Source organism: Octodon degus, unplaced genomic scaffold (genome assembly GCF_000260255.1).
Source record: "Octodon degus isolate 3935 unplaced genomic scaffold, OctDeg1.0 scaffold00194, whole genome shotgun sequence".
Taxonomy (NCBI): domain Eukaryota; kingdom Metazoa; phylum Chordata; class Mammalia; order Rodentia; family Octodontidae; genus Octodon; species Octodon degus.
Window position 1 is genome coordinate 788,791 of NW_004524770.1, and position 14,742 is coordinate 803,532.

At 59.6% G+C, this 14,742-nt stretch overlaps 1 protein-coding gene across 4 annotated transcripts; it reads left to right on the forward strand.

Annotated features, from left to right (window-relative positions):
* Nucleotides 1–244: 244 nt before the first annotated feature.
* Helz2 (helicase with zinc finger 2) lies at nucleotides 245–13,193 on the forward strand. 4 transcript variants are annotated; one of them, XM_023704263.1, is made up of 20 exons: nucleotides 245–310; nucleotides 412–566; nucleotides 1,253–2,373; nucleotides 2,676–2,856; nucleotides 2,926–3,033; nucleotides 3,685–4,202; nucleotides 4,305–4,946; nucleotides 5,580–6,363; nucleotides 6,536–6,611; nucleotides 6,715–10,426; nucleotides 10,539–10,657; nucleotides 10,738–10,869; nucleotides 10,954–11,115; nucleotides 11,191–11,338; nucleotides 11,427–11,543; nucleotides 11,615–11,807; nucleotides 11,969–12,322; nucleotides 12,437–12,593; nucleotides 12,676–12,843; nucleotides 12,930–13,193. In XM_023704263.1, exons 3-20 carry the CDS (start codon nucleotides 1,361–1,363, stop codon nucleotides 13,046–13,048), a joined length of 8,703 nt encoding a protein of 2,900 aa, XP_023560031.1. In that variant the 5' UTR covers nucleotides 245–310; nucleotides 412–566; nucleotides 1,253–1,360; the 3' UTR covers nucleotides 13,049–13,193. The 4 variants fall into 4 exon arrangements, with proteins under 4 accessions (XP_023560031.1, XP_012373018.1, XP_023560032.1 ...); XM_012517564.2 differs by lacking the exon at nucleotides 245–310 and having other exon boundaries at nucleotides 321–566; XM_023704264.1 differs by lacking the exons at nucleotides 245–310; nucleotides 11,969–12,322 and having other exon boundaries at nucleotides 321–566.
* The last annotated feature ends 1,549 nt before the right edge of the window (nucleotides 13,194–14,742 follow it).

A 14,742-nucleotide genomic window follows, 5' to 3' on the forward strand; every position in this document is an offset into this window, starting at 1 on the left:
GGCTGCATCTTCCCTTCCCTGTACCTGACACTTTTGTGGTGGGGGCAGTGGGAGCGTTAGCATGGGGCTGGAAGCCGAGGAAGGGCTGGCTTGCATCCCCCACTGGCTGACCCAGGGAACTCAGGGACTTCTCTCTGGCAAGGAGTCTCCAGGCTCCAGGGCAGGGAAGGGAGCTGTCACTTGAGGGCGGTGCTGGGGGCGGGGCAGGGGGCAGTGAGGTAATTTCCGTGATCAGGCGTCAGAGGTTTGAGTCACCCCAGGGGCAGAATCGAAAGTGATCTCTGCTCTGGCCGGTTCCTGCGTGTGCAGGGTGAGTCCCCGGCAGTGGTGGGAGGGCCTAGCTGGGGTGAGGAGGGGGCAGCTGTGCCGTGCAGTCTGGGAAGCTTGGGACCCACAGACGCCCCTGTGCAGATGGCCGGGTGAGCTACCCTTGAGGGACCCGGGACATCCCAGTGCCTCCAGCCCCACAGCAGTGCAGCCCAAGCTCCCCTGGCCTCTCCTGCTGGCTCTGGCTGCCTGGTTGTGCAGCCTTTCTCTGGACTCCAAAGTTCCCACTTGGGGTACAGGTGAGTTCTCAAATTCTGGCTGCCTCCTAGTTGTTTCCTTTAGAAAAATCAATTAGAATCCCCCAAAGTTTCCTTTAAAATTTCCCCTTAGACCTGACCAGCAATGGTTTTTTTTTTTGTTTATTTGTTTTTGTTCTTTTGCGGGACCCGGGATTGAACCCTGGCCCTTGTGCTTGCCAGGGAAGCACTTATTCCACTGAGCCATCTCCCTGGCCCCTACCAGCAGTGTGTTTAAGGGCTCTTCCCTCCCTCATGGGGTGGGGTGACACCACCTCAAGAAAAGGCCACCTGAGAAGGCCTGGACAGTGACCTCCCTACCTGGGCTGCCACTGCCAAGTCCAGGTAGGGTACAGTTGCCCAGAGGCTCTGTCTTCACAATAGGGTGCTGGGAGTTTCTGGGCCTTGCATGCCCAGAGCTTCAGATCTCACTGAGCCCAGAGACAGCCCAGGGGGGTTCTCTGCGGCCTCCAAGGCTCTCCTCTTCTACCCACCAGTTAGCACATTTTCTCCTTCTAGGCAGGGTCTAGAGACCCTCAGGAGGGGAAGGGGCTCAGCCCAGGCCAGGCCAAGACTCTGCCCGACAGTCTACTCCTTGGCCATCAGGCCGAGCTGAACTGTCCCTCTGCTGGACGAGGGTGCGTGAGCCTCTTGCTTGACCTCTACCCAATCTGCATTTCCTGTTCCAGATGTATCACCGTGGCCTGCGGTCCCAGTGGACCATCTGAGTCCAGGAGTCTTGAACACCACTCTGAAGAGCCTGGCCAGTATTGGGAATAGTGTCCCTGGGGTGTGGCATGTCGTCTGCTAGCACCTTGGCCACCAGGGGGCCGCCTCTGGTCAGGCTCTTCACCCAAGTGGACCTCTGTCTGGGCTGCTCTGGCTGCACCCAGCGCCTCAATGAGAGCACCTATGTCCTGTCCCAGGTGGCACACAGCTGCACCTGTGAGATCCTTCTGGCTCGCTTTAAGCGAGCTGCTGAGAGAAAGGTCTGGCGTGAGGTGGGCCACCGGCCGCGCTTCCCAAGGCCTTGGCGATATAAAGTCTGTCACTACTACAGCCCGGGGCTGGGTTGTCAGTACCACCGAAACAGGTGCACCTTTGCCCGCAGCCCTGAGGAGGCACTGGTCTGGACCTTTGAACTCAAGTACAACTTCTCCCGCCTGTGGCTGAAGGCTGCAGTGCGTGGTGATGAGCCCCAGAATGGGCTGTGCGGAGCTGCTAGCATCATTCTTGCAGAGTTTGGTGGCCACTTTCAGCTGCTCTGTGCCCACTGCTTCAGGGACCGCCCTCAGCGTCTCCGCCCTGTGGACCCCCACGGACAGTGCCCTGGACATCGAACATGCCCCACACTTCTGGTGCATGTCAGCACCAAGGACCACAAGCGCCAGTTCACTGAAGTACGGCCAAAGCCCCAGAATGGCCGGCCACTGCGCTACTGCATGTTTGTGGAGCGTGGGCAGCCGTGCCACCATGGGGCAGCCCGCTGCCAATTTGCACACAGTGCTGTAGAGATGGCTGTGTGGGAGGCTGAGGAGCTGAATGGGCTCCAGCGGGAGGCCCTGCGTGTGCTCCCCATCCTGGGGCAAGACAAGCACGTGGCCACCCACAGCCAGCCCTCCCCAAGCAGCCAGCCCCCTGAGGCAGAGCTGTACTGTTACACCTGCCTGGTTACCTACCATTCTCAGGAGGCCTTTGAGAACCATTGCGCCTCCCTGGAGCATGAACAGATGGTGGCCTTTGACCAGGCTGTGCCCTGGAAGCACCGTGCCCCACCCATGGGGGTCTCCAAATTTGAACTCTGCCCAAGGTAAGGATAGTTGGGTGGGAGCCTAGAGGTTCTGGATGGACCACCTTTGGCACCAGGGCAAGGGGGTTCACTGGTTCTGGGCTTCCCTGCTACCTGCTTTATGCCAGGCTGGTACCACAGTGGTCTCTGGAGGCCTGGGTAAGGAAGGGCCTCTGAGAGTGCTGTCTGTGTTGGCCCTGAGGACATGGGAGTGGACAGCGGATGGAGTCTTATCTGGACCAGGGCTGGGCTGACGGGGTCCTGGCCTTGGATCTCACCCTGTGGCTGTACCCAGTGGCCCTGCTGACTTCGCTGCCCTCTAGGCCTGACCTCTGTGAGTATGGGGACATCTGCACCCAGGCACACTCAGAACAGGAGCTGCAAGAGTGGATCCAGCGAGCAAAGGCCATGGAGCTGCGGGAGCAGGCAGCCTGGAAGGACGGGCTAATGTCCTACCAAGCTCGGCTGCTGGCTGAGTACCAGCGCAGCAGCCAGGTCCTGGTGGTGAGTAGCAACCATTGTGGTGGGTGGGGAGAGGGTCCAGGGTTCCACTGAAGCAGCTTTTGTGTGTAGATGGCCGAGACAGTCCACGGCGTTTCTGTTACCTGCCATCAGCCTCTAGTCCATCGGGCCCAAGAGAAGAAGATCCAGCACAGTTGGGCATTCTGTGTCCACTCTGAGGTAGGGTTCATACAGCCCTGAGGATTCAGGCATGGGGATCCAGCGCCAGGCCAGGTAGAAGGGCACCCATGGGAGTGGAATACTGCTGAGCTGACAATGTGGCTCCACCTTGGTGTCTGTGTAGCATAGACCAAGTCTGTGGCCTCTGCTTCATTTCCCCATCCAGCTGGTTCACTCTTTGGAGTGAGCAAGTTAACATAGGAAAAGATCTGCAGGGCTGGGTGCCTTCAGAGTGGGTGGAGCTGGTGACCCTGAGACCCCTGCTGGCCCCAGGCCCTCCCCCTTCACCTCCTCTAACATCCTCCCGGCTTTCTGCAGCTTCTGTGGCCACACTTTGCATAAGAGGAAACCAGGGTTCAGAGAGGCAAAATAACCAGAGGGTGCTCCATCTAGAATGTGCCCGGAGCCTCCTTTCAAGAGGATGGGAGGCACCTGGTGTGGTGGCACACACCTGTAATCCCAGCTTTCAGGAGGCTGAGGCAGGAGGCCAGCCTGGGCTGCACATTGAGCTCAAAGCCAGCCTGAACTGCATAGAGAGACCCTTTCTGAAAAGCTGGGGGAGGGTATTGGGGGTTTGGGAGGGGTCTGGGTATCACATTGATGGGTGGGATGGGCTGAGGGGCCTGGCTCACATTCAGTCTCTTCCTGTAGGCCCCTCTGCTACACGTGGCCTTGCTTAAGCAGGAGCCTGGAGCAGACTTCTCCCTGGTGGCACCCTGCCTCCCACCAGGCCGGCTCTATGCAACTGGGGAGCGCTTCCGTGTGCCCAGTTCCCGAGCAGAGTTCCAAGTGGGAGTGCGAGTGCAGACCACCTCCTTCGGCACCTTTGAGCAGTGGGTGGTCTTTGACTTTGGTCGTCGGCCAGTGCTGTTTCGGAAGCTGAGGCTGCAGCTGGGCCAGGCCCACTGCTCAGCACCCTGTGTGAGGCCAGCACCTAGCTGTCCTGAGAGGCTGGAGCGCTGGCACCCTGGCAACCGCCATGTGGTGCCTTGTATGGAGCAGACAGCTGAGCAGGCAGCCCTGATGGCCAAGTACAAGATGCCTACCCTGTCCCTGAATGCCAGTGACCACAGCCTGGCCTCAGAACCCATTTCTGTCACCAGCTATCGGCAGATTATGCATCACTTTCTCTATGAAGAAGAGGGTGCTCGGCAGCAGTTGGTGGCCAAGTGAGTCAGGGCTGGCAGGTGGAGGGGTGGCTAGGGTTCTCAACAGGAGCCAGCTCTGGGGCCGTGGCCCAGTGTGCTAACACAGCTTCTCTGGTATACCAGGCTGACCCTGCGAGGCCAGGTGTCCCTGAAGGCTGCGCTACAGACTCCAGCGCTCGGCATGCTCCTTGCACCGCCAGGAGCCCTCTATGCTGAGGTCCTTGTCCCCTCCTCTCTGACGTCTGACACAGACGCGGGCTTCCTTCTGAGCAGGGAGGTCAGCACAGCCCTCGTGGCCCCTGTTCCTCCACCTGACGCCACTGTGTTCGAGGTGCAGCTCGAGAAGCGAGCCATATCTGAGCAGACATTGTGGCTGCTGCTGCCCAAGCACTGCTGCACAGCCCTGGGGCTGCAGGCTGAGGGCAGTCTTGTCTTGGAAGTGCAGTTCCAGATGGACCCAATCAACTTCCGGTTCTGGCACCAGGCAGTAGACACTTTGCCCGAGGAGTGCCTGGTGGTGCCAGACCTGCCTGCCTGTGCTCTGCCCCGCCCTTGTCCCATCCCACCCTTAGTGCATGGCAATGACAAGCAGAAGCTGGCCATGGGGCTTATTGCAGGCAGCAGCGCAGGAAGCACAAAGCCTGTCCCCCCGTTGCTCATCTATGGCCCCTTTGGCACCGGCAAGACCTACACTCTGGCCATGGCCACGCTGGAGGTTGTTCGGCAGCCCCACACCAGGGTGCTCATCTGTACACACACCAACAGGTAAGCCCGCAAGTGTGGCCTGCCCCTGGCCTTGCTTCTGGGGTGTCCAGCCAGACTGGTGGGGCGGGCTTCCCCGGGCCCAGTGGGCATTCCGTCGGCGTGTGCAGAGGTACTGGAGCAAGAAGACAGGTGTCAGAAGGCACGTGGCTCGATCCCCCAGCTTTCTTGGCAATGTTCTGTGTATTATATTTTCAGAAACCCAGATTTCTCAACCCAGAAGTTCCTCTTTTGCATGTGTGATTTGCTTAGTTCCCTAACATCAGATATAGCCATTTCTCTAATGACCGGGTTTCAGCCCTGCAACTAGGATGCTAACTTAGACTGGCTGCTAAATGAGGGATTGCATACCATGTAGAAATTACAATATTCGGGACAAAAGAATGATAAAAACTCCAACTCAATGAGTTTGCTTTTATTTGCATAACTCTTACCTGCAGCACTGTGAGGTGTAACCACATAAAACTACAGTCCTGTGCCGCACTCACCCTCAGCAGCAGCATGCTGTAGAGCAGGCCACTGTGAGGCCACGCTACCTCTCGTGGGGCTGCGGTGTAAGTCCAAGTTGAGGTGTGTCTGTGCTGACCAGATGCTGCCGAGGCCAGTGAGCAACCCACATGCTTTGTCCCTTCACAGCGCCGCCGACATCTACATCCGGGAGTATTTCCATGGCTATGTCAACAGGGGCCACCCTGAGGCAGCTCCACTCCGGGTGATGTACACTGACCGGCCACTAAACCAGACTGACCCAACCACACTGCAGTACTGCTGCCTGACAGAGGACCTTCGGGCCTTCCGCCCACCCACGAAGGCAGAGCTGGAGGGGCGCCGCGTAGTGGTCACCACCACCTCGCAGGCCCGTGAGCTCCGGGTGCCTGTCGGCTTCTTCTCCCACATCCTCATTGATGAGGCGGCCCAGATGCTGGAGTGCGAGGCCCTCACCCCACTGGCCTATGCCTCACCACACACCCATGTGGTGCTGGCAGGGGACCACTTGCAGGTCACTCCCAGGCTCTTCAGTGTGCCCAGGGCCAAGGCTGCCAGGCACACCCTGCTGTACCGCCTCTTCCTTCACTACCAGCAGGAGGCTCATGAGGTTGCTCGGCAGAGCCGCATCATCTTTCACGAGAACTACCGCTCCACCGCGGCCATCATTGACTTCATCTCACACCACTTCTACGTGGCCAAGGGCAACCCCATTCAGGCCAGTGGCAAGATCCCACCGCCCCCCCAGCAGTACCCACTCATGTTCTGCCATGTGGCAGGCACCCCTGAGCAGGACATGTCTTTGTCCTCCTGGCTGAACCCGGCGGAGGTCACACAGGTGGTGGAGAAGGTACAGGAGGTCTATAACACGTGGCCTCACTGCTGGGGCGCCCGCGAGCAGAGGAGTATCTGTGCTGTCTCACACGGTGCCCAGGTGAGCCTGGCTAGCAGATGGCCTCAGCCTCAGCCTCTCCTCTGTGAGGGGGCTGCAGTGTTCACCTGATAGGCTGGACCACATGGTTGGAAGCAGGGCAGGAAGGCTGAGGCTGGCCAGGGCTCAGTGGGAGGGTGGCCCTGCCTGCACCTGCAGCCTGTGTTGTCTCCAGGTCCACGCACTGAGGCAGGAGCTGAGGAGGAGGAACCTGGGTGAGGTGTCTGTGGGCAGCTTTGAGACTCTGCCAGGTGGGTGAGCAGCAGGGACTGGCCTGGCCCACCCTTCAGTCTTGCATTGGCAGAGGCCTGTGCAGCTGCACTGCCTGGCAGCCTGATGTGTGTCTCCCTGTAGGGCGGGAGTTCCGGGTGGTGGTGCTGAGCACTGTCCACAACCGCCACAGCCTGCTCAGCCTTGGGGCATCCACCTTGGAGTTCTTCACAGATGCTCGTGTGCTGAACACGGTCATGACCCGAGCCCAGTCCCAGCTGGTGGCTGTAGGTGACGCCGTGGCCCTGTGCTCCTTTGGGGCCTGCAGCAAGCTCTGGAAGAGCTTCATCCGTGGATGCATAGACCATCACAGTATCTTCCCCGAAGGCTTGTCCCTGGCGCAGATTGAGCAGAGTGTGGCCCAGAGGCAGCACTGGGCCTCTGTGGCTCTCAGAGCAGAGAGAACCTGGGCATCAGTGGCCAGGGGCCCAGCTACAGAGCACACAGCTGTGGCAAAGGCCCCACCAAGGCCTATGACCATGAATAGTAAGGCCACAGTGATGGCGAAGGCCAGGGACACAGCGCTTGGGGACACAGACCCAAGTGGGGCAGCCACAGCACAGGCGAAGGCAGCATCAGGAGGGCATTTGGCAAAGCAAGGCCCAGCGGCAAGACCTGCGACCCCAGAGCAGGGAGCGTCTGCGGGCGCTGAGGGCCCAGAGTCTGACTTCTGGCCCTTCGACTATGAGCTCAATGCTGATGATGCCATCCTGCAGGAGCTCCTGGATGAGAGCCGACAGGTGACCGTGACTGTTGGGGAGGACGGGCTCTTGGACACCATGGCCACATCTGCATCCCCACAGCAGGCCAGGCAGTACACGAACCTGCCTGTGGCCACGCTGCGGAAGCTGATGCACTCTGCCCCACAGCTGTACCGCCGTTGTACCTTCCTGAAGGAGACCTTCGAGCGAGCCTCAGCTGTCCCCCTGGACGAGGCGGGCTCCAGCCCCATCCAGGTCAGGGGCCGCCTGAACTGTGGGATGGCCTTCACTGGCGATGAGGTGCTGGTGCAGGTCCTGGGCCAGCTGGCTGGGGAGCAGGGTGCCCCCGGGAGGCTCCAGGGCCGCGTGGTGGGCGTGCTGAAGAGGAGGAGAGACGAGCTGGCGTTTGTGTGCCGGATGGATGAGTGGGATCCCCGCATCATGATCCCCATCAACAGCTCTGTGACCAAGATCTTCGTGGCTGACCTGAAGGACCCACTGCAGGTTCCCCTCCACCGCCTCCTCCAGGGCCAGGTGCAGTGTGTGGGGCACAGGCGCCTCACTGCAGAGGACAGGCGTACCCGGCTTTTCTGGGTCCGCATCATCCTGTGGCGGGAACGCTTCTACTATCCCCTGGGCATCATTCTGGAGGTGCTCCCTGAAGCCACCAACTGGGAACAGGGCCTCCGTATCCTTGCTCTGGAGCACAGCTTGCGAACCTCCTCCCCAGACTCGGCCTCCATTTCCAAGGCACTGCAGAAACACCACACAGAGCTCGACCCAGCTGTTAGCCACCGAGAGGACTGCCGCAGTTTCCTGACCTTTACCGTGGACCCCCAGGGGGCTTGCAACCTGGATGATGCCCTCAGTGTCCGGGACCTGGGTCCCTGGTATGAGGTGGCTGTGCACATTGCTGATGTTGCCAGTGTGGTGCCCAGAGACGGGGTGCTGGATTTGGAGGCCCGCCAGCAGGGCGCTGTGTTCTACGCCCCTGGTAGGGAGCCAGTGTCCATGCTGCCAGCCAGCCTGTGCCAAGATGTGCTCAGCCTCCTGCCAGGCAAGGCCTGCTTGGCCATCTCCCTCTTCATTACCCTGGACAAGGGCAGCAGTCAGCTCAGGGGCCATCGCTTTGCACCCACAGTCATCTGCTCCCGCCGGCAGCTGTCTTACGAGGAAGCTGAGGTTCTGATCAGGGAGCACCAGGGCATGGGCATGCAGCTGCCAGCTTGCCTGGACTCCGTGGAAGCCTGCGTGGTGGCCGCCTGCTACTTTGCCCAGGTGTTCCGCCGGCGGCGCTTACAAGCCACATGCCACTATGAGCCCCCAGATGAAGACAGTGCTCTGGGCTTCCGTGCAGCCCACATCATGGTTCAGGAGTACATGATTCAGTTCAATAGCCTGGTGGCTGAATTCCTGGTGGGCAGCAAGCACACACAGAGGCTCACACCCCTGAGAATGCAGCCCACGCCCCAGATGGCCCAGCTTGAGCCCGTGTTCGAGAGGCACAGAGAGCTGGTGCCTCTGTCCCTACACCTCCGCCACCACCTGCGTGGCCACAGCAGCCCCAAAGCACAGCTGCACCTCCTGTCTTCCCTTTGGAAGCACATCCAGCTCGCTGCCCACAGCCAGGATTATGGCCAGATGGTGGACCTCATCGCCACTGATGACATGCACCCCTCCCTGGCTCCTGCAGGCCTGGACCTCCGCAGAGCCCTGGGCCGCTCTGTTTTTGGCCGCTCCAGTCAGAGTGAACAGCAGTCGGTTGGCCACTACTCATTGCGAGTGGACTGGTACACGTGGGCCACGTCCCCTATCCGCAGGTACCTTGACGTGGTGTTGCAGCGGCTGATCCTGCTGGCGCTGGGCCAAGGGGGTTCTGCATACTCCTCCAGGGAAATCGACAGACTCTGCCAGGACTTTGCCCGACGGCATGCATGTGCCCAGAGCTACCAGCGGCGGGCCTACAGCCTGCACTTGGCCACTCAGCTCAAGGCCCAGCCTCAAGACAAGCTAGGCTTCGTAGTGGATGTGGAGCCAGGCACCCGCTGCTTCAAGCTACTCTTCCCTGCTAACCGAGAGACCCTGCCCGACCCCTGCCCTGTCCACTATCACTCCCTGCAGCTATCCGAGCACCCCCAGAACCTTACAAACCAGCAGGGCCTGAAACTTGTGTGGCGGCGCCGCATCTACTCTGTGCAGGAGTCCAAGCTGCCCTCTCCACTGCCTGGCACTCTGTTTGACCCACATGTGTGGAACATCGATGCAACCCTGTGGAGGAAGCTGCTGGACCTGGTGGTGGAGGAGCGCTGGCTGGAGGCAGCCACCCTCATCCAGGAACAGAGAGGGAATGAGTGTCAGAGGCGGAAGCTGGTGCAGGTGCACCGGAGCCCCTGTGGCCACTTCCTGGAGGTGGTCCGGGAGCTGGGCAGCGGGGACACTCTGCAGGTCCAGCTCTGTGCCAGCATGCAGCGGGGCTTCCTAGTACCAGCTCTGCAGCTGTGGGCTGTGGCACCTGGCCTCAGTCTCTGCCTGGAACATGTAGAGCATCCAACCAGGTGCTTCTCATACCACGCAGAGCAGGCCTCACGGGACCGGTACAGTGATGCAGACAAGTACCTGCTTGTGTGGGGACCCCTCTGTGCCCAGGAGTCTGTCACCAGTGCCATTGCTATGAATGATTCTGTTGTGCTGCAGCATGTGTGTATTTCCTGGGACGTGGAGCAGACGCAGCAGGGGCAGCTCCAGGGTGCCTTCCACCTGGACCCTGATTTCCTCGAGGAGAATTGCACTGACATTGACTTCAGCTGCTGCTACCTCTGCATCCGGCTTGAGGGGCTCCCGGTGCCACCAACAAGGCTGCCCCCTGAGCCCTGCATCCTTGGCCCTCCCCTGAGCATCGATCCTGACACATATACCTGGGTGGCTCATGGGCTGACAGACAGGTGTGACCAGGAGGACCAGGCAGACCAAAAGGAGGCCCCCAGGGGGGTGCACTTCGTCATCCACCACATGGCCATGGAGAAAGTGCCCCAAAGTGTGCTGATGTGCAGTAGCCTGTTCTCAGTGGAAGTGCTGCCCAAGCAGCTTCCTGACCTGTGAGTGACCCTCGCAGGTGGAGGCCGGGGAAAGGCTGAGATGGGTGGGCGGTGCAGGTGCCCCTGCCTGGAGACAGCCTGATTGACTTCCCAGTTTCCTCTTTCCCTGCAGCCGCAAGGAAGAAGCCATACGGGGGCTGAAGGGGGCATCCCCGCTGGTTCTCAGCATTGCACTGGGCCAACCCATCCCATGGCCCCGGGGACTCTCCCACCAGCAGCCCTCCCATGGGGGTAGGTCTGACCCCGCTCCCTCCCACGTGGGCTCTCCTTGTCCTGCATGACTGCTTAGGGGCTGCCCTGTACCTCTCCAGGAATACCTAAGAGGTTCCAGAAGCAGCAGACCTATGACATTCACAGAAGTGGCCACAAGCTAAATGCCAGCCAGAACAGGGCCATCAGACTGGCTCTGGAGAAGCCCTTCACAGTCATCCAGGGCCCGCCAGGTGGAGGCTGTGTCCCAGGAAGGGGCATGGAGGCGGGGCTCTGGGCGCGAGGGTGGGTGCTGCTCACGCTTTTCTCTGCCACAGGCACAGGGAAGACGTTTGTGGGCCTCCACATCATCTTCTGGTTGCACAAGTCCAATCAGGAGCCAGTGCCAGGCAGGAGGAGCCCCGAAGGAGAGGAGCCCCAGGGCGCCCCATGCATCTTATACTGTGGCCCATCTAACAAATCCGTGGATGTCCTGGCAGGTGTGCTGGGGGCTACTGGGGGACTTCTGGGGGTGCCGGGCACCAGCGGACCCTCATGGCTCTCCCTGCCCCCAGAAATGCTCCTGCATTGGAGGAAAGAGCTGAGGCCTCTGCGTGTATACAGTGAGCAGTGTGAAGCCACAGAGTTCCCAGTGCCGGGTGTGGGCAGCAGGGCCCTGCACAACAGGACCTCCAGGGAGGGGAGGCCAAGCCAGACACTCAGGTGCGGCCCGTCTGCCTGCCTGCTCTCGGGTGGAGTCCAGACATCGCACAGGGGTTCACTGTGACTCTGCCCCCCATCCCCACCCCAGGAGCATCTCCCTGCACCACCGCATACGACAGGCCCCCAACCCATTTGCGCAAAAAGTCAGAGAGTTTGATGCCCGGGTGAGCAGAGGAGAAGTCTTCTCCAGGGAGGACCTCAGCTTGTAAGTGGCAGGGCTGGGATGTGGAGCTGCCTGCCAGCACATCCATGGCATGACAGGCAGTGCCCTTGCAGGTATAAGACGGTCATGTGGGGTGCACGGAAGTTTGAGCTGGCCCAGCACTCTGTCATCCTGTGTACATGCTGCTGTGCGGCCTCCCCTGGCCTCAGGACCCTCAACGTCCGGCAGATTCTCGTTGATGAGGCAGCCATGGCCACCGAGCCCGAGACTCTCATTCCTCTAGTGCATTTCACTGATGCTGAGAAGGTGAGGGAAGATGCAGGGGCCAACGGCCCAGGCAAGTGTCACAGGTGTGGCTGGTCCTGGGTGCTGGGGTGTGCAGAAGTGGACACTGGGGAGCAAGATGACAGAGAACTGGGGTGCCTCTGGGTCAGGGCGATTAGGGCCATGCCTGCCTGTGCCTCCAGGTGGTCCTCCTGGGGGACCACAAGCAGCTACGGCCTGTGGTCAACAATGAGCACGTGCGAAACCTGGGCATGGAGAAGTCCCTCTTCGAGCGCTACCACAGGGACGCCTACATGCTGGACACCCAGTACCGCATGCATGAGGTCATCTGCACCTTCCCCTCCATGGAGTTCTATGGCGGGAGGCTGAAGACCTGGCAGGGCCTGCAGCGGCCGCCTAGCATCCTGGGCCATGCGGGCAAGGCCAGCTGCCCTGTCATCTTCGGCCACGTGCAGGGCCGTGAGCAGAGACTGCTGGTGACCACAGAGGAAGGCAATGAGAACTCCAGGGCCAACCTGGAGGAGGTAGCAGAAGTGGTGAGTGTCATAGGGGTCCAAGAACTCTTCCTGGAGGAAGAGCAGAGCAGAAGTTGGGGCTGAGGGAGCAAGTAAGGCTTCCATGTTTGGCTGCACCTGCCCCTCACTCCCCAGATCCGCATTGCCAAGCAGCTGACACTGGACCAGACAGTGAACCCCAAAGACATCGCCATCCTCACCCCCTATAATGCACAGGCTGCAGCCATCAGCAAGGGCCTTATGCAGGAGGGCATCACTGGAGTGACTGTGTCCTCTATCACTAAGAGCCAGGGTGAGGTTGCCTTGGGGGAGGCTGCAGGTGGGTGTGGCTGGGGTGATCTGAGGGGCAGCCTCATACTCATCCCCACCCCCAGGAAGTGAGTGGCGCTATGTGCTGCTAAGCACTGTCCGCACGTGCCCCAAGAGTGACGTGGACCACCGGCCGACCAAGAGCTGGCTTAGGAAGTTCCTGGGCTTTGTCGTGGACCCCAACCAACTGAACGTAGCCATCACCCGGGCCAAGGAGGGGCTCTGCCTGATTGGTGAGGGCTGGAGGCTGGGGGAGCAAGGCTGAGGTGGCTCACAGGAGGCTCAGAGCAGGGCTGCAAGCTGCCTAACTCTCTCTCAGGAGACCATGTCCTGCTGAGCTGCTGCCCACTATGGCGACGTCTCCTGGACTTCTGCAAGGCCCAGCGGAGCTTTGTGCCTGCCAGCAAGGTGCAAGTCCGCAGGAAGCCTGCCATGTAGCTGTGAAGACTCCCTCCAGGCCAGCCCTGAGTGCCAGAAGTGTGGGCCTGTGGCAGGCAGCAGACTGGGAGGACCGGAAGCAGGCCCCACCCGATCTTCCTGTTTGTGCGTGAACTTGGGAGGAAGGAGAAAGGGTGGGACCAGGCCTGCTTGCTTTGTTGCTCTTTACAGGACAGCACCCCAAACCCTTTCCCAGAGGAAAGGCCCTGCCCTGCCCTTGTTGTCCTTTATCATTCAGAGGCTGCCTGCTGGGGGAAGGAGGGCAGGGCGCTGCCAGATGTCTGCCCCAGTCTGGCCTGGCCTCCTCCCAAGACAAGAAGAGCTGCCTGCCCGGTACTCTTGGGTGCCAACCTCAAGATGCCCCAGCCCCACCAGGCAGTGCTTCTATCCCGGGCTGTGTGTGTCCCTTGCCCAGGGTCCTTGGACAGATGCAGTCAGAGGCTACCACAGGGACAGGGACAGGCAAGACTGGGTCTTTGACTGCTACTTCTTATCGGCATGATTGGCCCCTGCGCTTGCCAGGGAAGCGCTTATTCCACTGAGCCATCCCCCCGGCTCCTAGTCAGGAACTTAAAAGCAGGTGTCACCCACTGGCCTCTGTCACCCACTGGCCTCAGTCCTCGATTTAGTGATAATGGAAGTTAGAGCTGAAGCAGGGACTATAGGAAAAGGCTACAATTAAGAGAAAATGAGGAGTTTGCGGTTCTGATAAAGATCAAGCCAGTTCCTTAGAAAGGAAGGAGCAGATGGGGAAGGGTGGGGGATACCCTGGTCCAGGGGCTCAGACCACCACCCAGAAAACAGGACCTAGCTCTGCAGGACCAGCCGCAGCCGGCTGGGCTCTGACAGGTCACTGGATTCTGGCCTCCAGCTCTGCAGGAGTTCTGGCTGGAGGCTGATTCCATCCCTGTGATGTGACTGTCTCCGTGGTAGTTTTGGTCAGGTGAGGTCTTCCCTCTTCAGCCTGGTACCCAAGCTGCTCCCTCTCAGGGTGATGGCTGGAGGTTGCAGTCACTGCTCCAGGGGGCTGGGGCTGTAGGACGATGTCCTTCTGAATCTCGAGGGGTACTTTGCTTACTCTGGTGTCCTCTACTCTGAGGGGGATAAGATAGGCAAGATAAACTTAAGGCTGATCAACTTTGTAGACTTAAAAAAATGAAATGGTGGCCAGGCTTTATTATACCATTACATTACAGGTGGCATATGCCTGTAATCCCAGCATTCTGGAGGCTGAGACAGGAGGATTGCTGCAAGTTTGAGGCCAGCCTGGGCTATATAGTGAGTTCAAGGTCAGCTTGGACTGCATAGCAAGACCCTACCTCAAGTCAAAAACAAAAAGCACACCTATCATCAGTCTTTTAAAGAATACAAAAGGAAAGTCAAGCTTCATTCTACTTGTAGTTAACCTGTTGTGCTTTGTAGGTTCAAATGAAAACTCATGGTTTTTTGCAAAAAACTAATTTGAGCCCCTATCTCAGAAGCAAACAACATACTTCTGATGCATAGCCAGGCAAGGGCCCAGTTAGTCTTCCTTCTGTGTGGACTCTGATGGTGTCGCAGTGGCTACAGATGCCCAAGAGAGAGCTAAGCCAGAACACAGCTCACTCTTCCTTTGACAAACTGGGTCAAGCCCCTGCTCGGCTTGGCGTGTGGTTGCTCGGAACGTAGCACACCCATGCCCTAGGTTTGCATGA